Below are 27514 nucleotides of genomic sequence, written 5' to 3'. Positions count from 1 at the left end.
AATTTCATCCAATCGAAGGATGCAACGATTAATTCTAGAATGAGATTTTGGTATGAATGTTTGAAACACTTCACACAATAACAATTAATATTATGCTTATTACATAAAAATTGTGATGGTCATTTTCTATCAAAGCTAATAATGCAACTATTTACAATCAGACTTTTTACAAAACACATACATCAACATTATTCAGTAAAACATTCACTTTCCATTCTGATTATCATCATTACATAATATCATTATATTATTGAATATGTGAATAATATAATTAATGTATCTTATATTAATTTAATACTATTTTCCTGAACACAGGACAGGTACGGTTAAAATGTGTTTTTTTATATTTGATTATTATTTTTATTTATATAATATGACTAGTGATATGTAACGATAACTTTACATAGGTATGGGTAACAGAATATATTTATATTCAATTATTATTCACGAGATTTCTTCATTTAATAATTATATTATTCGATAACTATACATGTAATTTTGATATTAAGTTTTTTTATATTTACAATGCACCACAGGGTAAAACTAACTAGGTTTTAATATCTAACTAAATTTTCAAATAAATCAGGCTTTTTGGTAGGTCCCATTCTGGGATAAGGGTCTAGGATAAAATATTGTATCGTAGAGGTAGGTAGAAAACATTTTTAAAACCTAATAAGTTATTATATTATTATGCAATAAATTTCAATGATAATTGTGAAATTATTATGATAAATTTTATTTGATATTGTTTTATATATAAATGAACATTCAGATCAGTTCAAAATTGAATTTTACATATTTTGGTCAAATATCTATACATAAATATATCTACATATAAATATATAATTCTGAATATTTATTATATATTTGTTTATAGTCTAAGAAATGAGTAATTAAAGGCAACAAAGCCGTTAAATTGTATGTTTAAATCTCTATTTATGAGAGTCAAATTGTCATTTTCACTACCTTTAAACAGACATTTTATTATAATAAATATTTAGATATGCTATTGCTTTTGATACTATATTTTAATATCCAATAATTGTCAACTATAATAATATAACTGTTTGGAGAATATTTAATCAAACACCAATATTGAACAAATGTTTGGCTGGCGCCTACCCATTCTGACTTTCCAGATTCCATTGTCCAATTCCAACTTAGTCTAGACTATATACATTGGCGACCAACGCCAACTTAAGCCAGTGCCAATATGGTACCAACTTAAGTGGAATGCTTGGATCATACATTCGATTCCGGCCCTTCTGTGTTGTGCTTGAACGAAGCCCGGATTCTGGCTAAATATAGGGCACAAATGTGGCCGTAGCATTTGTTGTACCACTCTGGTGTTCTTCCCCTGGAAACAATAAAAAAGGTCAAACATTTGTTAGTAGTAGAACGATTCCTATAAACGTGATATTACGAAAACACGTAATTACTAGCAATACGAGTTTGTAATTTAGTACGTCCCTGTACAAAATCATATAGTTGCCTAAAATCACAGATTATTTTGTGCCTAGGTGTGCCTTAATGTGCATTAAGTTTGATTACAATTATTTATTTTATGATGGTTTTTTTTATAATGATTGAGTATCTGGTTCAGAATAGCTAGCAAACATTTATTGACATTATCAAAGTCAAAGTTTAATTTCAAGCGGTGATCAAGCCCGGCATCCGTAATTATGGATTACACTACTCAACACCTCACAACAATATTTCGTAATAAAAAAATATAAGGTACGACATCTTACATGGTATCAACCCTGGCGAGATGCACGAGGCGGCTGCGGCCCTTGCCGGCGGGCTGCGCCAGGTACCGCGAGGCCAGCACCACGCCGCGCGCGCTGGCCGCGGCCGGGGCGGCGCCCGCGCCCCCGGCCGCGCCTCCCGCCGCGCTCGCCGCGCCCGCGCTGTGCGCCACTGACGTCTCGGCCACAGCACACCAGCCGCCCCCACCGCCACCACCGCCGCCTTGCTGCCACGACCTGGGAGTAGAGGTACAGTTGATTAAAGGATGGAGAGGAATTAAAGAAGACAGTTGATTATTTGTTGAAGTAGTTTGAAGAAAAATTGTCGGCAAATAAATGTTTTGAGGAGAGAACTAAACTAACGGAGGTTTTAAATTTTTGACACGTAGGTATCTGTAGAAACGGGTGGAATTTTAGGACGGTAGTTATTTTTTAAAAGTAATAAAGTTACTAATATTTACCGTAAAACACAGTAATCCCTTGACGGCAGATTGATGCTGGATGCAGTGATATATTGGAACACTTCCGCATTCGTGCCAAGTTTCTCAGCGACACGCCACTTCACTAGCGAATCGTCCCATATGTGTCGCTCACGGAGTATCCTGGGATAAAGAAGTATTATTTAAATACAGCCAAAAAAATAAAGCTTATCAAGATAAAATTCAAATTTTAGAACCCACAGCGGTGAAAACTTTCATCCATCATAACTTTAAAATATCGCGAATGATTTTTATCGAACACGTCAATGAACACTCAAACTAATTCACGTATTATGCCACAGACAGACACTTCAAACATAAAGCCTCTTTTCGAGTTAAATGTCTTTTTTGGAAAGCTAGAGTTTTCCAAGAATGGAATAATTACCTTTGCATAACCTCCTGCGGCGGCGCCTCCACATCAGTGGTGGCTCTCCACAGCCTCAGTGGGATGCCCATCACCAACCTTCTTGCAGCACAGTTCCACATGGGGAGCTGCCCCTGACACCGACATCCACCCACGAGTTCTGGAATGTCAGAATCTGGATTAAATTCCATTCTCTAGACAATTGGAATATTAAAAATCACTAACGAAACACTGTGGCATGCGCATCATCTATTAAACAGAGAAAATGCGAAAAACCCTAATAATTGTTATTTGTATTATTCTGTAACAATACTTAAAAAGTTTGCATTTCATGTGGTCTTTCATACATTATAAAAAAAACGTATTTAAAAGTTTAATTAATTAATCAGTCTCATTGATTATTATGCTTGACGTCTTTAGTCGTTTTAATAATTATTTGAAGCTGAAAAACATTTTCTAGAACTAGTCCACCTAGATTAGACAAAACCAAGCAACATCCAGAATAAAAATACTACAGATAAACACCTAAGTGGCCATGATAGGACTACGGATGACGTGATGTGAAGTTCAGTGTTTTAGGTAGAATTTTGAATATAATTACATCTGTTCTTTATTGGATAAATCTCAGAGTATCAACAATTGTCTGACTCCTTATTCCTTAGAAGTATTTTTAATTTGTACCTGAGAAATTTTGACACGGAGAAAAAACGTTTGAAATCTAAGTAGTACCAAGTATTTAAATTTTGTTCTTTAAATGATCAAAACTTGACTGAATTATTTCAAAAATAGATGACAAGCAAATGCGAATGAGTTCATTTTTTGACGACAAACACACAACGAGTTAGCATTTACCTGACTCATGAGTAATATTTTTTATACAATAATTTAGTGACGTCTGAGGATAAAAAGCTACATGAAACATTTAACTTAACACTTTTCCCATGACATAATTTTATTAGGGGCCTATGTCATCACTCACCACGTCAATCTTGGTTAATACGTAAGTACGTCTGGAGGTCCACGCAGAGAACTTACTTATAATCTGAATTGCAAGAAACTATCTTGGATAATTTTTTTTGGAAGTGGAAAATATGTAAGTTTGCCCAAAAACTATAACAAGGATCAGTGAACGAACGATCTGAATAAGTGAAGTAGATACATAGACACGAAAAATTATAAATAATTATTTATAGATAGAACTAGAACTCTTTACATTAAGAACTAGACAATTCGGTCAGTGTGTACTATAGCTTTAGTGGCGTTTTCTGTGCAGTCAATTGAATGCTGTTCTAGTGCCACGGCAAGGTAACTTTGCAAAGAAAAGGAACTCGACAACACGAAGGATATTAAGTTGTGTAGTCTCATGTCTGTGCGTTGCATTCCCCCATTGAACAACTACGCTAAAGAAACACTAGTGTGAAAATCCCTTACGAATTAAGACATTTTTGGTAAACACGTCAACCAAATTTCGCTCCCCTTTTAAGTCGGTTCAAAATGATGGCATAGAAATCGATTTACATGTGTAAAGCTTACGTCATTGAAATAGGTAAACAGCTCCTAAAATAAACAGTGTTGAGCACATGTCATGTTTACACATTCTTAAGGAAATTCACACCGTTATATCTTCATTATTTCCCTATTACGTAATGGAACTGATCAAGTAAGTGTCAGACACACGGCAATGAGGGTTCCGCACAAATAAAATTTGTCATCTGTCACGTATGTGACCGTAGCAACCAAGACTTATCTAAATTTTTGTTATTTATTTTGATATATTGGTTGTATCTGTGCAAATATAAACTGTCTAGCAATGACTGCTTATGAGATATAGCCTGGAGGTAGACAAACTATCATTTACACAGGCATAGACAGTCACTACAACTGGTTACAAGCTAGATTGTCTGATATCCAGTCTGGCTTGACTAAGGGGTATCGTTTTGCCTAGATCACTAGTTTGAGGCAGTCAGATAGGCAGTAGATAAATGTAAATCACTGGTACTTAGCTACGCCCAGTTAGACTGAAGAAGGAAGAAGCTAAGATGATGATGATGACTACAGACGGACGGGTAGAGAGATAGACAGCGAGTTGAGTTGTTACTCTTTGGTTACGGAACCCCTGTAAAAATATAGATCCGTGTATAATACACGAGTAAGTTACTTCCGTACAAAAAAAAACAATGCATATTTTTCAATAGATGTCATACCAAGCCAGCACATGGGAAGATTCGTCCATATCTTTGTTCCTAAACACAATGATTGTAATAACTGTTGACATCTCAAAAATGTTTTAGAATTTCTATAAATCACGCGGTGATTATTGTGTAAAGGTGAAATTGAGCATTTAAATTGGTTTCATAATATTATGAAAACAATAATAGTCATTATGTTGAAACATTATCTATCTTTATTTGCGTTTGATAACTGTATTGGTTTTGTTCAAGCGTTAAGAGCTTAATAGAGTTTTTTTTAAGTACCTATACATGAAGATTTTTGAAGTTATAAGAGAGTATTTTTTGGATAAGCTCTCCACACATGCCTATCATTGTGGCTCGTCACACTCGCCAAAACCAGGATCGACGATGATAACGCACACGAAATATCCAGCCCTTAATCTGTGTCTCTTAGAAACCACTGACTGTCTCCAAAACAGCAACGAAAATAAAACGGGTGTTTTTTTTTTCAATTTCCTTAATTGGCAAATGAAAGGACAAACAAAGGACAAGAAGATGTGTGCGTGGGATAACTGATTACCAGACACCAGCAACTGAATAAGGCCCAGTTGCGAAGTGCCACGGAGAACATTTAAAAAAGGATCCTAACATATACCGAGATATTTTGATTCCAGTAATGACTACGGCAGTTTTTAGAGTTTACATTGTTGATACGTCACATCAATAAAGAACAGATGTATATATCGATGGTAAGGTGCAATACGCTCTAACACCGATGTCTCACCTCTTTCCTGAACGGCCACAGACTCTAAAAAAGCATGAAAAAAGTTAGACTATAAGAGATAAGTTTACAAGTTTATACAGATTTTGAAGGAACATATGGTCAGAAAATCTACTTAGTCTTCAACATTACTTTATTTTGGATTATGGGTTCTATTATATTCAGAATAAAACTCACTTTCTTTGGCTTCTTTGAGTAAGGCTTTTATGCAGGCTTGCTGGAAACCTTTCCAGTCTTGGTTGAAGTCAGCACCCAATTCTTCTAATGCCACCTGGAATATAATAATTTGACATTTTATTCCATTCTGAAAATGGAATTTTGTGTTAACATCGGATAATACTTCTACAATTCATATTCTTCGTCAGAAGTTAATTATCCTTATTGTTAGCTACGTAATGCTATTCAGGATTTGTCATGTTATTTAACAGGATATTCCTTAAGGATATCAAGACTTAGGATTTCCTTTCTCTCAACGTGAGAGTGACGTGGGTTAATTGAGTAAGCACGTGCTTATCTATTAAAATTACTCATATTACTTTTCATGTCGGCTGTTGCTGTCTTTGGGAAAAATGAATAACTCAACATTTCTTTAATCGAAACATTGTTTTCTGCTTATTGACCTTATCATCTCATAACCTCAGAAATCCAAGAGGCCTGTGCGCTGCCATGCTTCGATATTTGTAATATTTTTGGCCCGCCAAATGGCCAATTGGCCCGAGATAAATTAGCTAACCTTTATTAATTTAGTAGTGCCCTGGTTGAAGGAGAAAAGATAATTACAAAGTGCAAGTAAAAAACTATAGTCTTACCGGGACGCTTTCCTCGAAGTAGTTGAATTTGCACCTGGCCAGCATGTCGGCTGGCGCTAGGAACAGTTGCTCGTGCTTCTGGATGAGGAGCAGCAGGCACGCGTGCGCGGCCCGACTCTCACTGATCTGACGCTGGTCTGCTACACTCTCGATTACCATTCTGGAAATGGAACATTGTGGAAATTCCAGAACTTATAGATTTCATTTTCAAATACATTTTAGTCAATCTAGCCGTTTGTCCGCTCGTCATCCGGCTGCACTCATGAACCGTGAAGTTAACACTTTCACAGATCACTCAGAGAAATCTGAGGTTAAGCAGCGTTTAGTACGGTCATGAACTTGATATTTGACACTTTTTTACTATTTGACCCACACTTGACCGCACGCCGCTGTGAAGAATATGTATTTCAATAACAGTAAGTTTATCTTTAAGGAAAATCGATTCTTTTTCATTCACCACTTTATATTTTCAGGTAACATAAAACATTTCTTACCTATTCGAGTTTCCTTCCTTCGTGCTTCCTGTCTGGGGCGGGGCGTGGTGTAGCCTGAGCAGTGTGGGTGCTAGGCAGACAGCCAGGTTAGACGCCGTCATTTGGTTCACAGCCGAATGTTCTGCTACCTATAAATTATAAACAAAAGTGGATTAGACATCATCTCAATTGTAAATTATGTTTGTAAGATTGTAAGGACTTTCTCAAAGCTTGGAAAATCCATATAGAAAACTGAAGAGTAGTGATCGAAGTTCGTTAATTCTTGGCATTGGGTCGGAAAAGAATTTAGGGTTCTTTTTCAAAACTTATGGTGTTCCACTGTAAGGCACAAGATTTTCCAAATCTAACCACAGGTCCCTAACTGAAAAAAAAAATCAATTAAAAAAAACTAACAATAGCATTCTAAGATTTTCAATTACTTTTAAACTGTCAAATGGAAAACTTACCTCTCCCAAAAATATGAGAAGAGAATGCAGAGCTTCTAAATGTTCTTCTGGCAGCAATAACAACGCGCACTGCACTGCATCAGGCCTTAGTGGTTCAGGGACATCTACAAACCAGTAATGAGTATTGAAATATTTTCTTTGTGCCAGGGTTTCCAAATGTATGTATAAGTTATCCCTAACCATATATTTGTAATTAATTAAAACAAACTTACGTTGAAATATAGCAATAAACGTCTCACTGAGCTTATTAGTGAGTAACGCATCGGGCAGCTCCCTGAAGTACTGCTTCACCATATCAGCTACGTCATGCGCCTGCGCACCGTCGAAGTTCAGGCTCGACTGGTTTGGTTCAATCGTGTTCAGGTTCTCGATGGCGAAGGACGCGTTTGAGGCTCCAGCCGCTTCTACAGTCGTCCTGAGTTTTGCTATCCTGGATTTCACACCGGCTTTCCTGAAGATTCCCATCTGGAGAGGAATTTTGAATGAATTTGGTTATTCTACGCTTGTTTGATGATCGACTTGGGGCCGGGTTTTTAAGTACAAATATATTCTATGGTTGAATGTAATTTAATCCTTGTGTCACCTGGGATTTCACAAATATTCAAGTCTCGTGCACAAAGAGACCTAGACTCAGGAGACGCATTCGTGGATCACACAAATGCTTGTCCTACTATTTATTAAAAGTATAAAATAAATCTGTTTAAACATGTTTCATTCTTTTTACCTGATCCAACGCATTATTCTTCAGCCAGTTTAGAGCACATTGTATGGGCTTCGGGAGCGCATGCCCCGTCCTTTGTAAGGACACTGTGAGAGGAACGCCGAAAACTGTTTTATCTGAAAAAGATAAATAATAGTTTTAAGGTATCGCAGTAAGGAGGTTGTGATACTTTTTCTTTTATAGTTTTGCTGTATGCAAGAGAATTGTAGCACCACGTAGTAAGTCTATACATACTGTAAGTACAAATGTACATACATACATACATACGATGAATCATACTGAAGTTTAGTAAACCTTCGGTAAATGAGGGTACATAGAACGCCCCTCAGCAAAAAACACAATTCCATATTGTCTACTTTATTATTTCGTTTATTAGCTGAAAATGGTCAAAAGATAAATAGGGTTATATAAATTTTATTACATTGATGATAGCTCGATCTGTGATGTTTATTGAATCAAAGAAAAGCCCTAAAGGATATCGCCATTTAACAATTAAGAAGAAACCTTACTGCCTTTGAAATAGAGAGTATTTTTCAGTTTAATTGAATGAGTAGCAGCCCTGAGCGAGGATAATAAAGGTTTCCAATATTTACGACTTTTAAATGTCTTATTGTTACGTTTGGACCCATTTTTATTCGGTTTCCAATAACTTTTGGATCGGGAAAATCTTTTTGCCGTAAAATATTTTCATTGTCATGGTGATAGGTTTCTTTCTGCTTATCGGGTAAAGCAAATAGCCACATATTGCTCGTATGCGGGTTTTGACTTCCCGTTACTTTTTTCCCTGACTAGAATAACAAACAACCTTCAAATTCAAACAATCTTTGCTGCAAAAGCTGAAGTAAGGATGTACTTGAATTTTACAAGTTTCGTCGCTATGATTTGTCTCACAATATTTAATCAGGCGTTTCTTAAACAGTCCAATTTAGTACATCATTAAGTCACTTCGGAATAGAGGTTCCTAGAGTATCTAATAGGGATATTTATAAGTAAAAGTTGCACTAACCTTTATAATCAGGGGTCTTGATCTTCCTGATAAGTTTAGGTAATTCCCAGTTCCAGCCAGATTTGTGGGAGGGGCAGTACCGCTCCATGCAGGCTGTCAGACGCAGTAGAGCCAACTTTCTCAGGATATGCAGCTGACCACACGACAGTGAGGACATGGGGCGCGACACTTGGGGGAAAAGGTAAATTTAAGAGGAGATCCAACCAACCAAACTCAACTTATCGACACAGGATTTTCAAATTCACGTATCCGAAATATAAAAGTGTTGAAGAGCAGGCTTCTTTCTAATGAATCCAATGAACACGTAACATTTGAGTCCAACAACTTTGTTCCCCCGGAGATCCTTAACAGTGGAGGAAACGGAATAGAGTATTGATACAATTGTTACGTAGGGAACTTACAATAAGAATCAGGATCCTTTTGGTTTGGCGTTGGTGTCAAAGTGTTGTTAGCTTTCGGTCCTCCATTCAGCGTGCTTGTCCTAAATGAGTACCATCGCTGGATGTTGTTCCTGATGAAAAAATTACACAATAAATTTATAGGGAAAAAAAGATTTTTCATGTTTTTTGGTTACGCATATGCCAGCTTTACGTTCTCGTACACCAAAGGTGTTGTATAAATATATAAATATTGTCCATAAGATATTATATGAATAATAATATTATTTGAACATGGAAATCCATTAAAATCAAGTAGAACAAAAATCATAAGAATCAAACAATAAGCACAAAAGACAATAAGCTAACTTAAATCAATATCAATTTTTCAGTCAGCCGTCACTCCACTAACAATAATCTTATCTACTTACTTCTTGCTCTTCATGTCGAGGCTATCGTCATCATCGTCCTGGTCACCATCATGAGACCTGGATCCCGCGGAGTTCGGGCTGCTGTCCAGCTCCGAACTCCTCGATGCAGACTTATCTCTCTTCAGACTTCGATCACGAAACCTAGGCAAAAAAGTTAGGTATACAATTTGAACTTAAGGACTTTGAAATAGGTGTTACATGTTTTAGAATCTTCCTATATTAAGTCTCTTTCATTTCGTAGTCTCTTTTCTCTCTTCTGATCTGTTATTTGAAAAGACTTTGTTACTGAGGGTAATTCTTCCAATTTGTCAATCAATCAAAGCAGCTGACACCGATCAGTGGATATTTCCCTTTGCCTTTTCCTAGTTGCCCCAAAAAGCCTTGTTTTCTACCTTCCGGAAACGGATAGCGCTGTTCATGACCTTAACTTAATAACGCATAAGAATGTTTTTGGATTCTCATCAATAATTTCCAAGCATACTATTCCTAAATAACAGATAGGTTTTCAATTGTTAAGCAATGTTTAAATGAAATAATGAGTCAGTGGTTTTGTTTGATATTTGGTAACATTTTGTGGTATCTGTCATAATTATACAACGTGTCCCAAAATTCAACGATAAGCCGGCGCCAAAAGGTAGACCTGCTCATGAGTACATAAGGAAAAATAATAAAAAAAATATAGCTAGTTTTTTTTTTTTAGTTACAAGGAAAATTTAGAATTCCTTTGAAATTTTACACCCATCATGATATTTTGAACGACCACGATGACAATTTCTCAAATATGCTTAAGATTTTTTTTTTATCTTATACCTAAATAGTGCTATTATACACCACAACTCTTAAAAACACCAAATTGCCCGCAGTTTTTACACAAAAAACGTTCAAAATCATTTTTTTCCCTAAAATTATGAAATATTTTTACTCTTAGTGTACTTTGACTCATGGTCTTGTAAAAAAAAAGTATGGACACCACTATGGCAAGTTGTTTTTAAAATTGGCGCAACTAATCAAGATTCTAAAAAGGTATAATACTCCAAAATAACTGGCCACAAAAAAAAAATATGTCTACCATTTGTAAACAATACCCAAATTCATTAATTGTTCATGTTGTTAGTAATAAATATTATAATGTTCCAAAAATGAATAAAACAATGGAAACTATTTTTGTAATTAATTTATTAAATAATTAACATTACAGTAAATGTTCAAACTGTTTTCCTCCGGCGTTAATACAGGCACGACATCGCCTTAAAAAGGACCTTTTTATCTTTCTTGCATATCTTCTTGCATTGATATGTGCCGCAGTCTGAGTTATTTCATGCCGAAGCTCATCTAATGTCGCAATCGGTTTCGCGTAGACCCTGTCTTTGAGACAACCCCAATAAAAAAAGTCCAGGGGGTTTAGGTCGGGTGATCGGGGTGGCCATAAGATAGGACCAAGTCGCCCGATCCAACGCCCCGGGAACTCTTGGTCTAGGTATTGTCTCACAGGACTAGCGTAATGAGCTGGGCAACCATCATTTTGAAACCACATATTTTGAAGGTCACTTAAGGGGACGTCTTCTAGTAATTCTGGCAAATTATTTTGTAGAAAGTTCAAATAACTGTCCCCATCCAAGTTTCCTTGTAATTCAAAAGGCCCAATCACTTTTCCATTTAATATTCCCGTCCATAAATTAACCTTAAATTGATATTGGGATTTCTCTTGTCTCATCACATGTGGATTCTCATTGCTCCAGCTGTGTAGGTTGTGAAGATTTAAATAACCATCTTTCTTGCAGGTTGATTCATCCGACCATAATATTTTTCCCAGGAACTGAGGGTCTTCCCGGTGCTTTTGAAGCATCACACGACAAAATGCGATTCGCAGTGGATAGTCCCGAGGTAGCAATGTTTGCACACGTCTGTAATGATAAGGGTGCAATCGGTGACGTTTTAAAATTCGATGTGCTGTACTTTTTGGGATTCCCGTAGTTGCTTCTATGGCACGTACTGAGGTAGTTGAATCAATGTTTATTTCATTGAGAACTTCTTCATCACATTCCGATCTAGGTCTTCCAGCGTTTCTTCTAGCTGAAGGCAAACGACCCTCCGAAAACGCTTGATGCACATTAATAAATACTCGATAATCAGGATATCTTTGAGCGTTCGGGTACCTTTCTCGATACAGTCTGCTCGCAGCGTTAGCATTACACCGACATTCGCCATAAATGAGGTGCATGTTAGCGTATTCTACCGACGTGTATGGTAGCGGCATGATAACGCGTAACAGCCCAAAATACGGCAAAAGTCCAAATCACAAAACAATGTCACAGTCCAAAATAATGCCAGGTCAGTTCAGTTCACAGATCACTTAAATTCAGTCCAAAATGTAAAGCCAAAAGTCGTTAGTACGAGAGCTACGTCAATTGAATACGGATATGCGCAAGCAATACGGAGGAGCAGAGCGTACTGACTTGCTGAGAACATGATCTCTCTACTTGAATTATTGTCATACAACAATATACCTATCTATCCCTCTCTACCTTACACATCTCGCTATCTCTCTCTCTCTCTCTAAATTTTGAATGTTATCGTACATTCCATTAAAATTCTAGGAATTTGCAACATCTGGCTAATTTTGTACAAAAAGTAAAAGTGATTTCTACGAATAAGAACAATTGAGAAATTTGGGTATTGTTTACAAATGGTAGACATATTTTTTTTTTGTGGCCAGTTATTTTGGAGTATTATACCTTTTTAGAATCTTGATTAGTTGCGCCAATTTTAAAAACAACTTGCCGTAGTGGTGTCCATACTTTTTTTTTACAAGACCATGAGTCAAAGTACACTAAGAGTAAAAATATTTCATAATTTTAGGGAAAAAAATGATTTTGAACGTTTTTTGTGTAAAAACTGCGGGCAATTTGGTGTTTTTAAGAGTTGTGGTGTATAATAGCACTATTTAGGTATAAGATAAAAAAAAAATCTTAAGCATATTTGAGAAATTGTCATCGTGGTCGCTCAAAATATCATGATGGGTGTAAAATTTCAAAGGAATTCTGAATTTTTCTTGTAACTAAAAAAAAAAACTAGTTATATTTTTTTTATTATTTTTCCTTATGTACTCATGAGCAGGTCTACCTTTTGGCGCCGGCTTATCGTTGAATTTTGGGACACGTTGTATACTAGCTGTAGCAAGCGACTTCGTCTACGTGGTTAGAAGATGTAAGTTAAGATTTGTATCTACCCTGTTTTTTTTCCGTATTTTCCATTGTATCTTCGCTCCTATTAGTCGCATCGTGATGATTTATAGCCTAAAGCCTTCCTCGATGAATGGTAACCCAATATTTTTTTTCAATTTGACCACCAGTATTTCCTGAGATTACCGCGTTCAAACAAACAAACTCTTCAGCTTTATATATTAGTATAGATTACTATAGGTTATCAGATACTTTGTAGAGAAAGGAACCAGAGAATAAAATTGTGAATTGAAAATTAGGCCATCGTTTGTTCTGTCCCATCAATTGTCAATATTTACGGAATTTAGAGAAAAGAACAACAACAGTCTTGCTTAGCAATATGAAAACACTATTACCGTCTTTCGCTGACACTAAAGCATCCATTAAAGGTTTTAAACACTGCACAAAGTTTTCAAAGCCAGAGCATCTTCAAAAAGTCACGTTTTCCACAAAAACTCACAACGCAGCACAAGACTAACATTCATTTATTAGTATTCCGTCTGCCGACATTGTCCATTACAAAAACACTCATTTTGAACTAATGGCCGCCGGTTTGTAATTAGTTTTAACGCGATAATGAGCTACTTTCAACTGCTTTGGCCGTTTTTGGTTTCACTGTGGAGTTTGTTCCAAATTGATTAGGTTTGAAGATAACTTCTGTTTGATTGATTTTAAAATTGACCACAGTTCTTACAGCAGGTACCTATATCAAAATAATCTTTAACCAAGTAATTACCAAGTTCAACTCTATAACCGGGTTTCCAACTTTCCAGACCTATCATTTGTACACAGACATGTAAATTACTTAATTAGAAAAGGCATTCCGGTCCTCAGAACCTCTTTAAAATATAGAGAGAAATAATGAAAAGAGGAATTCTTTTCATTATTTATTAGAAAAACATAATTATTACTTTGAATGTAGATTATGTCAAATTTCTTCCTCTAGCAGCCAAATCCATCTAACATTTATATTATGTATATTGAATTGTATTTTGATATCATATCGAACACGGCCATTAAATCCAAATCTATCGCGTATGGCAAAAGGCCTAGGAAAAAGCTGGACTAAAGCCAAGCACAAGAAATAAGGCATAAAATAAAATTTGTATCACACACTTTGTTTCAATATCGCAGAAACCTAAGATTTATTGAGAACCAGTTTGTATAGGACGCAAGCAAAATACATTATCCTTTGTTTTGCAAGCGTCCTATTCAAACTCTGGATCAAAGGAAATTGGAATTTCTCTTCGAAACCTTGTATACCTTAAATACACAGAAGAACAGATTGTCTTGATACTTTATGACGTCATAATTCGCTTTTTATGGAGTTTGTAGAAGTTTTGGGACCATTCAATGGATCATTCATCTTTGTCAGTCAAAACTTCAAGAAGTAGTTTCATGAAGACAATGATAATAATGAGTTTTGTTAGAAGCCACTTGTTGAAATACTATAAAAGACGAAGTATGACTAGTAAACAGCTTGCTATGAAACATTATGCAGGCGTCCTGTATAACATTTTACAGCACGCTTTTAAAGTCCTCTCCGTCGACTTAATTAAAACTTGTTTGCTGTTGGAAGAGGATTTAAGAAGGACTTTGTAAAATGAAGTTTTAAGAGGAATATTGCGAGTTATCCATTTAAAAGTAATAATATTTTAAGGATTGATGATGTATTATTTTCTGGCGTATATTGAATACGTTAGTAGATATATGTCGGGGTTTGGAGGTTGACAAAAGACAATCTAAGACGTCACGACGTATTTTGTCACTAGGCCTGCTACGTTTTACTAATGCCTCTGGGGTGACAAGCACTGGCGTGCTAAAAACTATATTTTTGAAACATGTTTTCACAGTCATTCAAGTCACATGCAGGCCTAGATTCGTGGGTCTCACAAATACCTTATATACTTGATCCCCTCGTAGGACCAGGTTTTGTGCGATCGTTTCTTATGTGAGAGTTCGTTTTTGTTAACCTATTCGCCTATCTATGTAGTAAGATTGTTGCTTGAAAAACTATGTAGCGGTTTTCATTGAATAATTTTCCCCTTTTGACTTATCGTAAAACGTAGACTATTACGAGAGATGACGATAAATTGCTATGCTTTAACGCATGCAACATGATGCGCTTCTTGTTGTAATGCAGACATTGATTATATGAATAGATTTCTAATAAAAGTACCGTTAGGCTTAGAAACTTAGCTTAATATACCTGAAACCTAAACATACTGCGTCTGATATATTGACAAAGTCATGTCGAAAAAGAGATGGATGGACGCTGTGAAGAATGAGACGGATACGAAATAAATGTCTATTGATCGAAGTGGAACATTCCGGAATCGGTTTTAAGATATCAATATTTGGATTCTCCATAGACTTATAGATTTAATTGCTATTTTTCCATTAAGAATGTATCCAAATTGTTTAACTTTTTTGTGGCTTATTTAGATACTCATTGGCAACCTTATAGTAAGCCTAATGGGTCTATAATATTATTCGTTGCCAAAAAATATTTCAAATCTCAAAACAATTTCAGAATCATTCTAAAATCCATGAATGATTATTTTCGCAATACGTATCGTAAATTATCACTGCCATCAAAAAACTGTATATCTGGCATTATCAACTTACTTTTGTCCCTCTTTCCCTAAATTGAGTGAACTGGTCCTGATGGCTTGACGTCGGTGAACAGTATGTCCTGGTGACTTCTGGACTTCACGGAGCACTTCAGGGTCAGGCTTCAGTTCTACTGGAGATGGGGGCTCCACATAAACCTAAAATCAGAACCATTTTTAAGTTCTAGGGAATCTTTAAGCGCTTAAAGTAGGAACTGTCGCCCAAATCGTTTTCATATTGAAAGCGTAAAAAGTTATCCCATATATTAGTTCTCGAAAGTATTCTTAAACTATCCTCTATATTTAAAGCTTAAGGCCTTAAGCGTTCCAGTTTGTGAACTCTTGAGAACTATCAAAGTTTCAAGTAACAAGATCTTGTTACAAGTTTTTTAGGATAACTAAAAATATAACTAACAACTAATATAGGCTGGAAACGATATTCTTTCAGCTTTTAAGTAACATTAAATGGAATGAACAACAAGTATAATACACCCACCTCTGTATTCTGATGAGTGTTATGTTCTTTGTAATAATTATGCCTCCAACTAGCGGGTTGACATTCAGAATCACTCAACGCACTCGAATCCTCATTCTTGATCCCCCGATGGAAGATTCTCTTCGCTCTTCCCAATTTAGACTTCGAACTCTTATTACTGGACCCCATACTCCCATCAGACGCGTAACTTGAGCTGTCGTCACCAAAGGGTGCATTCAGGACGAAGGATTGTTCAAGAGGGGCAATAGGAGATGGTGGCATCACAGTCATGGGGGACGGTGGTTGGGTCCTGATCGCTGGTGCATGTATGGGCGAACTGTGGAAGTCAGGGAACGGGAAAGCAGTTGGAGTTGTGGGCGTCATGTCAATGTAGCTAAGGTCAGCGTATTTGTCTTGAGACGTGTCCAAAAAGTGCGGGGATGATACGATGACTTCGGTCCGGTTTTGGCGTTTTCTTCTTCGCGTCTTGAGGGATTCCACCCTTCGGAGCAGGGCTTTGGCACCGTCCCGCAGACGTTCGGATCCCGTGCGGCGGAAACGTGTGCCCGTTTCTTCTTCATCTTCTTTGTCGCTTGGTAACTGTATTAGGGGCTGACCTGGTACTGTTAATCTGGAACAAAATGGAAAATTTAAGTTAGATACAATACGCATATGGCAGTTGCAGAGTGGCTGGATTGTACATAAGTAGATTAGGTAAAACATAATGCGATGTTATATGATAGTTATTTTTAATAACCTCCTTTCTAATGTTTGGTAGCTGCACAACATCGCCTTGTTTACAAAACCACACAAACATTATGAAATATTAAACGTACGTCTCAAAAGAAAATGTTACAAAGCGCTAAGAAATTATGAACACCATTGTAAAGCATACTAACTCATCTCCATAAACCTTCGCAAGGCCTATTATGGCCTCAAAGTTATTCCAAACTTCGGTAGCTTGGAGCTCAAAGTGCCAAGTTTAGCTCAAACTCGTCAAACTAATAAACAACAATTTATTTCCATTATAATACACAATTTCGGGGTGTATAATTAAATCTAAGGTGGTTTTAATAACGACGTTACGAAGTTTATGAAAAGGTGATTGTTCAACGTTCTTGGTAGATTCTGCTGAGATCGAGTTAAGTTGTACGAAGTCTTGAGTTTGAGAGCGAAGGACCCTTGGGATCTCACAAAATACATAAGAGTAAGTACTTAAAGTAAGGTTATGTAGAGTAGAATATCTATTTAGCTGTAATATAAGAGATGAAAATATGACGTGATAGATCTATCTAAAAAAATACTTATTTCTTCTGCGTTTTCCATACTTAAGTGCAAAGGTGACACTGCAAAATCTATAGACAGGTATAAAACTCTTTTCTCTTTTTCTCTTTTTTTATGGTTTCATGCTCTCCAGAATAACACATAAACCTGTTTTCTTAAAGTATCTACAGAATTTTTAATTATTCTTCGTTTATCTAACAAGAAGCTATTTTCGCAGAATGCGGACTTATTTAACCATTGCAGAAAAGATAAATAAGAGAGAAGCTGCAAGCAAGCTGTGCCTGTCAGGTGCTTGGTAATGAAAAAACCATCTGTCTATTGCATAGGGAGGAAAAAATATAGTTAAATTTATGATTAAATACCTGGAGCTATCTGGAGGAATTGTGGTTAGAGTTTTATATTGTTTTTTAATTTAGAATTTTATTTTGAAAGAATAACAAGTCTGGTTCCCGTTTTCTTTTCTATTTTTGCAACCCAAAGGTCTATCTGGCTCCTATGCTCTTTTCTATTTTGATAACCCAGTGTTCCATATCAAAATTAAGGAAAAGCTTATGTTTAAACAGAATTAAGTTTCGTTTTCTATTTACATACCAATAACCAATCTGCAGCGAGCAAGCATGATCAATGCTCAAACGTCCCAGAAAGTGGTGGTTCAGGAGGGAAACCAAAACCACCCTGTTCTGGGACGTTTACAGGCTGGTATTATCGCAACTAATATGAATCTGTATTTCAAGTTGGTCTATTATCGATTTTCGACCGAAACATCCTAAATTTCGAGTTTTAATTTATCACCAATATTGGCCAAACAAAAAGAACATAAATTATAATCCTAATCGCTATCGTTTAAAATTCGGCAAACGATTACTCGCTCACATTAATATTGATATTACCATAATATTCCCCAAAACTATTGCAAACTCCAATTAAAACTTTCCTTACCGTCAAAATTGCAATATTTTCGAATGGACCCAAAATGTTATCATAACTCGTTTCCAGTAATTAGTTAACATTTTCGTTCCTGACTAGAAAGCATAATGGGAGCCGAAACTTTTGTTTAATTGCTTTTCACGTCGAACTCATATTAGTTAGATTAAATTTTGAATGCAGTTGGTTTTCAATTATACAAGCATGTTCTTGTATTTTGCGATTAGAAATTTGAGATATTTTACCTCTGTAGTTGGGGATTTGTTACACTGGAACTGACCAAATTCTTTTACTTTTGGAAAAAGAAGAAAATAATTAAAAGGCACCAATTATTTTCCTCTTCATAACAATTTTCTTCCTTTGTCTTGCTTATTACGTTACATTAAATTATCCTACGAGAATCTCTTTTCTACTTCAGTGAAAAACACTCCACTTTCTAGAGTTTAAATTATGCTGTTACACGAACATAATGTAACACTAATATAAGCAATCTCATTAACATGAATTTCAGTAAGGTTGTTCATACACGAGGTTACGAAAATCTTCAATATCTTACAATTTTAGTATCCAAGTAACTGTCCCCTTACATCCTCAAAATAGTTTGGACGTAGGCAAACCTCGATGGACACAAGACATCAACGATACGATGGCTTAGACAATGTTGCATTTCAATAGAAAATTTGCTGTAGAATTTGGCATGATATTCTTTTTTGACGAACTCCATGGACATCTCAGTGGTATGGGTCACCTTGTTGGTTCTATCCCCGTGTTTTGATGTTTGCGTGATCCACAAATGCTTGTATCGAGTCTGGATGACTTCGTGCATGTGACTTGAATATATATGAAACACCCAGGGATTTAATTCGTCACAGTATTAAATCCAGCGGGATTTTTTTTTTGTGATGTAACGTGTGTGCCCAAAACATGAGAGTTTTACATTTCATAGCTGTGAGCGATTCGTCAGAATGAATGTGTCATATAGATTTGTCAGTAACTTCGTGTAAAACCGGATTAAAGGGATACCTAGAAGCTTCGCTATGGAAAAATACGTGACAAAAGAGCCGTTCAGCAACTTGACGGCTCTTGAACAGTGTTCAAAGCATCTTCCACTAAAATAGTTACTTACTCCTTTGTAGCGAAGTTCATAAACTTTTTTATCTTATCACGCGTGACTGCAACCTTTATTCTATATAAGACTTGAAAACTTTTTTCATTCTCAACCTCTTCGGATAGGAAAGTTTTATTTTCCTATTGTCGGAATTTGTTCTTGTTTTAAAGGTTTTTTTTTATGTACTGGGTTTGTTTTGCGTTTTATGTGGTAAAAATAGACTGAGGGGTATTTTGCAAAGGTCAGTATCAAATTGAAACGAAGTTGATTTGAGTATTTGATAATAACTTTTGAAGCCATGACGCGATTGGGAACAATGAAGATGGTGATAGGAAAGATAGCAACACACCTGAGATCCATATTGGGGATCCAAAATCCTGAAATCATTGAGCATCTTTCTATTTGTATTATTATCTGTATTATAGTATTTTTTTCAAGATAAAACGATCTAAACTCTTTTGTGAGAAATTGTATTATGTTAAAATTTTAATATAAAAAAAATAACTCGCTATCCCGATTAAGAAAAAAAGGACTATGAACAATAAATTCTTGTTTACCAGTATAATTACAAAACATCTGTCCGAAATTTCGTTCTAAACAATTTGTTAAAAGCTGTACAACTGACAATCTGAAGACAGATCGAAAAACAACATCTCCAAAACTTTTCCAAAAGTGACCATATTAAAAAGTTATTCCATTATCGAAATCAACAAAACAAAAGAATTTTCCACAAAACAATTAACTTTGTTTAAAAGTACGATAAAAGACTTTTATCATTAGAAAGTATAATTTTGAAGAATCACGTTCAACATCTCTTAACGTGATAATTAAATTATGTATTCAAGTAAACATGAATTTAAAGTTTTGTTTGAACGAGAGATAAAAATAGAACTTATTTTTAGTCATTAAATTTTGGTAGGTTTGAAGAAAATACTCAAAACTAAATAAAAAAGCTATATAGAGTCTACCGTTTTGCCTTGGGATCGAACCTGAACCTCGTGCATGCAAATCTATGCATAGAACCGCTAGGCCACCAAAACATTACGTACGCCTACAAAGAGCATGTCGATTAAGATAAAGAGTAGAGAGTTTATAACAGGTGTATTTAAATATGGACATGTATTGAGTCAATTAAACAAATTCACATGCTAACAATTAATCTTGCATTAAGAGCTTTCCGCTCCACATAGTTACAAACGCCCTTTATGTGGGTTATTAGGGCCAACGCAATGCGTACGGTTGTGGTCTGATTGATCACGAGTGGCGACGAAAGTTTTTAGAATACCGTCACCATGGGTACACACATCCCGATGATTAAGGCTCCGCTGTTTATACTCCTGCCACTAGGCATTCTTATGAATTACGATGGCTAGATAGTTGACATTTTCAGAGTGAAAAAATTGAATTAATATGGACTTAAATGTGATGGGTTATTTGTTGTTATATTTGTCCTTATGTGTCATGACTTTTAGGGTAGTATGGCCCGTCCGACTCGTACCTGACCGGGTTTTTTTGGTTATGCGGGGGAATCTACATGATACCCACATCCTCGAGGGAGGAAGCGGGTAGTGTCAGACTCTTACTGACTAAACCTGTACCGCAGTAAAACGTCTGACGCATTAAGTCGGTGCCGAAACTGGCCAACGGATGCCGAAGCTTCGTTCACATTTTGATCACCAAAGAGTAAAGTATGTCGGCCTTTCCATCTGGGACCACATGCACTGCACGAAATATGTTCTCCCGTCGGTGGTCCTATAAACAGATGACAAACACTGCCATGCATGTCACCCGGGACCTAGTTAGGGCGGGAGAGAGCGCTCATGTGTTGCGCTGCGCCACCCTATCCAACGTCAACCTACGTTTTAACATCCTCACGTGTCAACAACATTACAAAGCTCTCCGCTATCCGCTCCCAATCAGACCTCAGTCTTCACAGCCTATCATTACTAAAGGTTTAGCAATCCGAAATAGAAACGTGATAGGTGAAGGGTCTATATAGAACAAATGGACTGCGGACTTAATTATAGTCATTGTGGCTTCCCGCCATTTTGACGGCGTGTTTGCTAAGGGCCCATTATGTTGCAATGAAAGGGAATGGTTTTAGTAGATGTATGATAAATGTGACGGCTGATGTGCAGTTGTTTGTTTTCTTATGAAGAATGGAAGCGTCACATTGTAGCTTCTGTGAGACAGTGTCTCATGCAAGATAAAATAAATATATTTCTTTACAAAATTTAATGAATTAAGAACCTTTAAGTATACTTTTCACTTTTGAAATGCTCGATTTGCTATTGTCTTAAGTAAGTGGGCGTTTTCAAATTTCATTTCTATTGAAGAACCAATAGGATACTTATAAGTTACTCTAAGGATTTTACAACTAACAAAAAGGTTTTCATTCCGAAACTAATTTATACCTCGATATTTTTGCCTGAATATAGATATTTTAGGACATGAGGATGTATGTCAACCTCAAATTTACATGACAAAAAACTGGTCATGTACGAGTCGGACTCGCGGTACTGAGGGTACAATCGTTAATCAACAACCCCAAAATGAAAAAAAAACAATCAGTTACACAAAAGTAACAATTTAACTATCCTCGTGTTTCTGATAGACAGTCGCGGCCTCTAACCCCCATTTCACTTACTGCTACGTCTTTGTAAAGCCGACACGATCAACGTTTAACCTTGTAGCATTACTGTCAAGTAACCGAGCTTGATTAACTCTATAAATGTCAAGAATTTGCTTGTTTTATGTGAAAACTAGCTTTTGCCCGCGGGACCGCCTACTACAAAACACGGGAACACAAAATCTTGATAAAAAATATTTAATACTAGCTTCTTGCTTCGCCCGCGTGGATGTCCAAGAAAACTCCTAAAAGTCCGGGATAAAAACTATCTTATGTTCTTTCTCAAGGTCAACTCTAACTCTGTACCTAGCAAATTTCATTAAAATCAGTTCAGTGGTTTAGACGTGAAAGCGTAACAGACAGACGTTACGACAGAGATACATTCGCATTTATAATATTAGTAGGGATGTTAATCCAGGTAATAATATATATGAGTACCAGGTTGGGTCTTAATCTGTTTTTGTGTGAAAGAGGAACTAACAACCATACATCTAAACATCCATACATACAAACTTTCGCGTTTATAATATAAGTAAGATTTAAAATAATTTTAGGCATTTATCTCTCGTATTTAAAATTAAAAAAAAAAATCTTTGCTAACCCTTTCGGCCAATAACTGTTAATAAATACTATACGTGCATAAAATATTGTATTAATGACGTCCATGGACATAAAATTAAAGACCGGCTCATAAAACATTATTTAACAACCACTATATCGCTAATATTATGTAATAGAAAATATTACAACACGTTACATGTATTGAAAAGCCGTAAAATTGTCTAACGGTCTACCATCATCTACTACAAGCCGTCGTTGAAGTGAGACAGAGCGCTACGTTGTCTCGTGCCTTCTCGCTCGCACAACCGTAACAGTATTTAGTTTAGAAGGCATTGATAGGCCCTGTACAGGCTGTTATTAATATTACAATCATTGCATTCCTGAGATAGGTGCCATCATACAAAGAAATAGGTAATATTTGCTTTAGCATCAACAGTTATTTTACAATGTTGCTTATGTTGTTATCTGACAATGTCATTTTTTTATACCCCTTCCTCAAAGCAATTATAGTTGGGTAAAAGTCCATTATTATTCTTACGACAAAATTTGATGATTTCTCAAACATAAAATGCAACTAATGGCACTGTTTTTCGAACAAATGACATATTTAATAACACTTATCACAACGTCGTCGTATATTCGTAAGTATGAAATGAAAAACCATACAGATACAAATAGCATGAAGGAAAAAAGTAACCACATTTTTAAATCTGTTAAAAAATGAATGTTTGTTTTATCCCTTATCATTATCAAGTCCACATAGAAAATATTAGATCATACAAACACAAAACTCTATTTTTAGAACAAAAGTACCGCCAAGCACCTCTTTAAAGTGAATATTTAAAAAACTTTTAACAATTGGCAAGACACAACACAAAAAAACAACAACGAGTTTTGACTCTATTTGAAATCAGTTAAAAAAATAGTGGTCAATGACATTCAACAATGACAGCTCTGATACATATCCGCCCGGTTAAACATTATCAATCCACTTAAAATTCCAATCAATCACATGTAACAATCAAATTAATAAGCTCGCCTACAATATCTATAATCATAAGTGTTAATGAGGATGACCGGAGGCTATGAAACCAGCGGGTTGAGTAAGGCTGAGGTCTTAGCGATGGAATTGTAAATAGCGATTTTTTTTATTGGATGTTGTTTTGTTTTTTATTTAATTCTTTTCCTAGGGCCAAAATAGTGACAGTTAACTTAAGTTTTATGATACATTAATTTTTGGTATTTATTTTGAGATAAATTTGAGAATAAAAGAATATATTTCAGAAAGTACAGCTTCAAAAACCAAGCCGACACGTAATTTTAATTTTTCATAAATTTATTAGGTTATGTTATTTTAACACATAAGTAAATGAGACATCTTTAAATATATCTTCTTTATTTTTCTAGCTTATTTTATGGCCACAACCTAACAGTACTTACGAACGTACTTACACAACCCACAAAACAACTAGCCCTTGATTGCACAAACCTTTGATACTCATTACTAAAAGTCAGAACTAACTCCGGAACAATATTGATTAAAAACTCTTCTATGACTAAACGAAAACAGAAAAGTTGGCAGTACGATAAATTATTGGTAAAAAAAACATTAGGGACCGGACTAGGGATAGCTAGCGTAGAAGAACTGTTCTACCGAGCTACTGATAAGGAGGACTACAACAAGCTGATCGATAACCTTGACTATTTGGAGAAGCGTCGGTAGGAGAAGAAGAATCACTGAAAATATTCGTAAGGCAGCAGGCAGGGACCCAAGACAGCCAAAAAGAGTCCATGGTGGGACGAACAAGGAGTTCATATGGTAATCCATGAGGATTCGACTGCCATACGAAAAACAAGGTAGCAAATAGAGCCAGAGTTGCGCAGAGCATGCGTGTACCAACCCGACTTTTGCTTAAGCAGTAGAAGGGGCACGGGGTGTTTTTAGTCGGTGGGAGTCCGACCTATCAACACGCCGTGCCCTTCGAGGTTGGTTGAAGTCATTAGGGTTTCACCACGGCAAAAAAGAGAGAAAAGAGAGGCCTATGTTAGGCCTATGTCCAACAGCGGATTTAGACGGGATAATGATGATGATGATCAATTAACATTATTTGACCCGATATTCCTATGTAAAGGAAACTTGTTTATTTAATTCATTTCTTCATTGTTTCCTCCCTGTAATTGTGGTTGCGTGACCCTATATTTGTTTTCGGACCTTGCGTTTCAGAAAATGAGATTAATGTGTACACGCTTATAATTGGTGCACGCATCCGGAATAAGGAACTTTGTTTATTGACACAGAGGTTGTATGTCGTTGAGTAGATATGTTATTAACCGACTAAGAAAAAGGAGGAGAATATCAAATTAAAAGTTACTAGATGTTTAATTTATATATCTTCATTTTATCGAAGTACGACGAGTGGTTTTAGAGATTTCATGACAACTTCGCTGATACGAGAATATAATACAGTACTTAGTTAAATAATAGAAACGTTTATAACTGACTCACAGGGCAGGAGAAGTAGTGTATAATGCATTTACATTAGCGAAATAACGAAACTTAAAGTCGATTTTCTTCGCCTTCGTAATTGATTATTACTTACTAATTAATTTAGGGTACAATTGTTTGTACCGATGTATGGATGTTTGTTCCTCTTCGCGTGAAAACCACTGAACGGATTTAGAACACAGATAGTTTATAACCAAGATTAACACATACCTACTATAGTTTTTATCCCGATCATTTTCTATTTGTAGCGGGGCCCGCGAGCCACAACAAGAATTAACATAAATTGCCAAAACAGCAAGAAAATAAATATTGATCCTATAAAAACATACATATCTCACTTAAGAAACGAGTGACGGTAACGAAACGTAATATCAAGCGAATGAAGAAAGAAAAACAATGTAGAAACGAAAGCAAACACTTCCTTAAAACGACAAAGAATTTACCTACGGAATAATTTCTGACGAAATCCAACGTGTAAAGACAGTCTCAAGAGCCTGTCGACTTGAGGACCAACCCTCACTTGTCATTGTTCTAAGGCTTTGTTACACCAATTTGTATAAAAGCTTAGTATCTTCCGAGTTCTGGGCGCCTGGTACTTGTAGGAAGGCAAATATACGTTTAAACGATGATCATTTTCTAATGATGGTCATTTTTAGTTCACCATCCAATTGAGGATTAATTTATTCTCAGTCATATGCATAACAACAATTTAAGGCAAAGCTGTCTTTGTTTAATAATTACCTAAATCTTTAGAAAAAATGGACTCGAATGAAGAAGTCGGTCTCATAAATGACTCTTTCTTTGTGCATAATCTACATAAAAAATACTGGATTGGGTGCGATATTCAAAACCATTGTATTGTTGTTCTTTGTAACTTTGAATTATCAAAAAGGCAACACGCTAAACCGACTTTATTTTAACCATCAACCGGACATTAAAAAATACTTGTAATATTTATTTACTAGCTGTGTCCCGCGACTTCGACTTCGTCCGCGTGGTTAGAGATATAAGTTATGATTTATACCCGCGCTGTTTTTTTTCCACATTTTCCATTGTATCTTCGCTCCCATTAGTCGCAGCGGGGTGGTATATATCCTTAAACCTTCCTCGATGAATGGTCTATTCAACATAAAAATAATTTTTCAATTCAAACCAGTAGTTCCTGAGATTAGTGCGTTCAAACAAACAAACAAACTCTTCAGCTTTATATATTGGTATATGTACATTACTTTACCTTAAAAAATAAAATACAGAACAAAAATAATAAAACAAGCAACCCTAAAAGAATTTGTACATAGCTAACATGATTACGTTGCGTAATAGGGTCGCGAATGTAAGTCGAAGAAACAAGTATTAAGGGATTTAGGTTCAAAGGGTCACGTAGGATTCTGTAAGTCTACTCCCGCAACACCAATATATAAGACGTGACGATTAAGTCACATATTTTTAGGATTCTGTTCCAGGCATCGCTGTCAGTCCGACTATCACCACACTTTATCCCAAGATAGTAAGACAGTTGAAATTTACTCGGATGACTTTATTTAAGTTGTCGTTATTGCAACGTCTCACGTTCAATTTGACGCATAAAGATTCAAATTAATTTATCTAATAACCGAATTATTTTCCTTTCGTCTATTTGTACGGAACCCTCCGTTTCGCAAATCTGACTCGGTCTTAACCGACTATTCCAAATACAAGTCTAACACATTCAGCGAGGATTTTGTTTGGTGAGCTTCGTCAATGTCTATTTGTCTTTACATTAAATTTGGCAGTACGAAAGACGACATGATCATGCCTACCTATTTTTCAGGTATAAGAACCATTAAATTTACAAGATGGCTCATATCTTCTTGAAACTGCTAGGAAAAAATTAAAATCTGGAATCGTCGCAGTAGTGGAGGAAGATATTTGTCAAGTTTTATCAAGTATCAAATAGAATTTCCAATTTGGTTAAGGACTTCACCCAAAAATATCGTTAAATGCGAATATTTGCAAGATGAAATCAAAGGAACACCTACAAGACATAGGCTTAAGACAACAAGAACTTTTAATAAAATAAATCACTCAAAGAAAACCAATAACGTTTTCACTACTTTGAACTAAACCTAGTAATAGTTTAATTAGTTCCCAACAAAAGGTAGAAGACAAATTCAAATTCAGTTTGTAAACTAGCAACCTCAGCATTAGCGACTATCCGCTAAATGAGAATCCTTTGCACACCTAGTTTAAACCAAGGCGTGCATAATTTGAACCACGTAATGCCAGCATTTTGGGAAGTGCAGGAACTGCAGTAGTTTGTTCACGATAAACTTTTAATGTATGTATATTATTCAGAGAAGCTTTGTTCCCTGCAGGCATCGAAAAGGC

The 27514-nt window shown here is 35.9% G+C and overlaps 1 protein-coding gene across 1 annotated transcript in view; it reads right to left on the bottom strand.

Annotated features, from left to right (window-relative positions):
- Positions 1 to 833: 833 nt before the first annotated feature.
- LOC113499539 (rho GTPase-activating protein 7-like) overlaps positions 834 to 27514 on the bottom strand; it is a 76010-nt gene continuing 49329 nt past the window's right edge. The window contains 16 exon segments of the mRNA XM_026880052.1: positions 834 to 1357; positions 1752 to 1985; positions 2210 to 2350; positions 2613 to 2674; positions 2676 to 2751; positions 5717 to 5814; positions 6353 to 6512; positions 6847 to 6974; positions 7293 to 7396; positions 7505 to 7757; positions 8017 to 8129; positions 9020 to 9187; positions 9421 to 9530; positions 9828 to 9968; positions 15677 to 15819; positions 16157 to 16766. Coding sequence (XP_026735853.1) covers positions 1243 to 1357; positions 1752 to 1985; positions 2210 to 2350; positions 2613 to 2674; positions 2676 to 2751; positions 5717 to 5814; positions 6353 to 6512; positions 6847 to 6974; positions 7293 to 7396; positions 7505 to 7757; positions 8017 to 8129; positions 9020 to 9187; positions 9421 to 9530; positions 9828 to 9968; positions 15677 to 15819; positions 16157 to 16766 — 2656 coding nt within the window. The 3' untranslated portion in view covers positions 834 to 1242.

Source organism: Trichoplusia ni, chromosome 12 (assembly GCF_003590095.1).
Source record: "Trichoplusia ni isolate ovarian cell line Hi5 chromosome 12, tn1, whole genome shotgun sequence".
Classification (NCBI taxonomy): Eukaryota; Metazoa; Arthropoda; class Insecta; order Lepidoptera; family Noctuidae; genus Trichoplusia; species Trichoplusia ni.
This window is presented reverse-complemented; position numbering and strand designations above follow the sequence as displayed.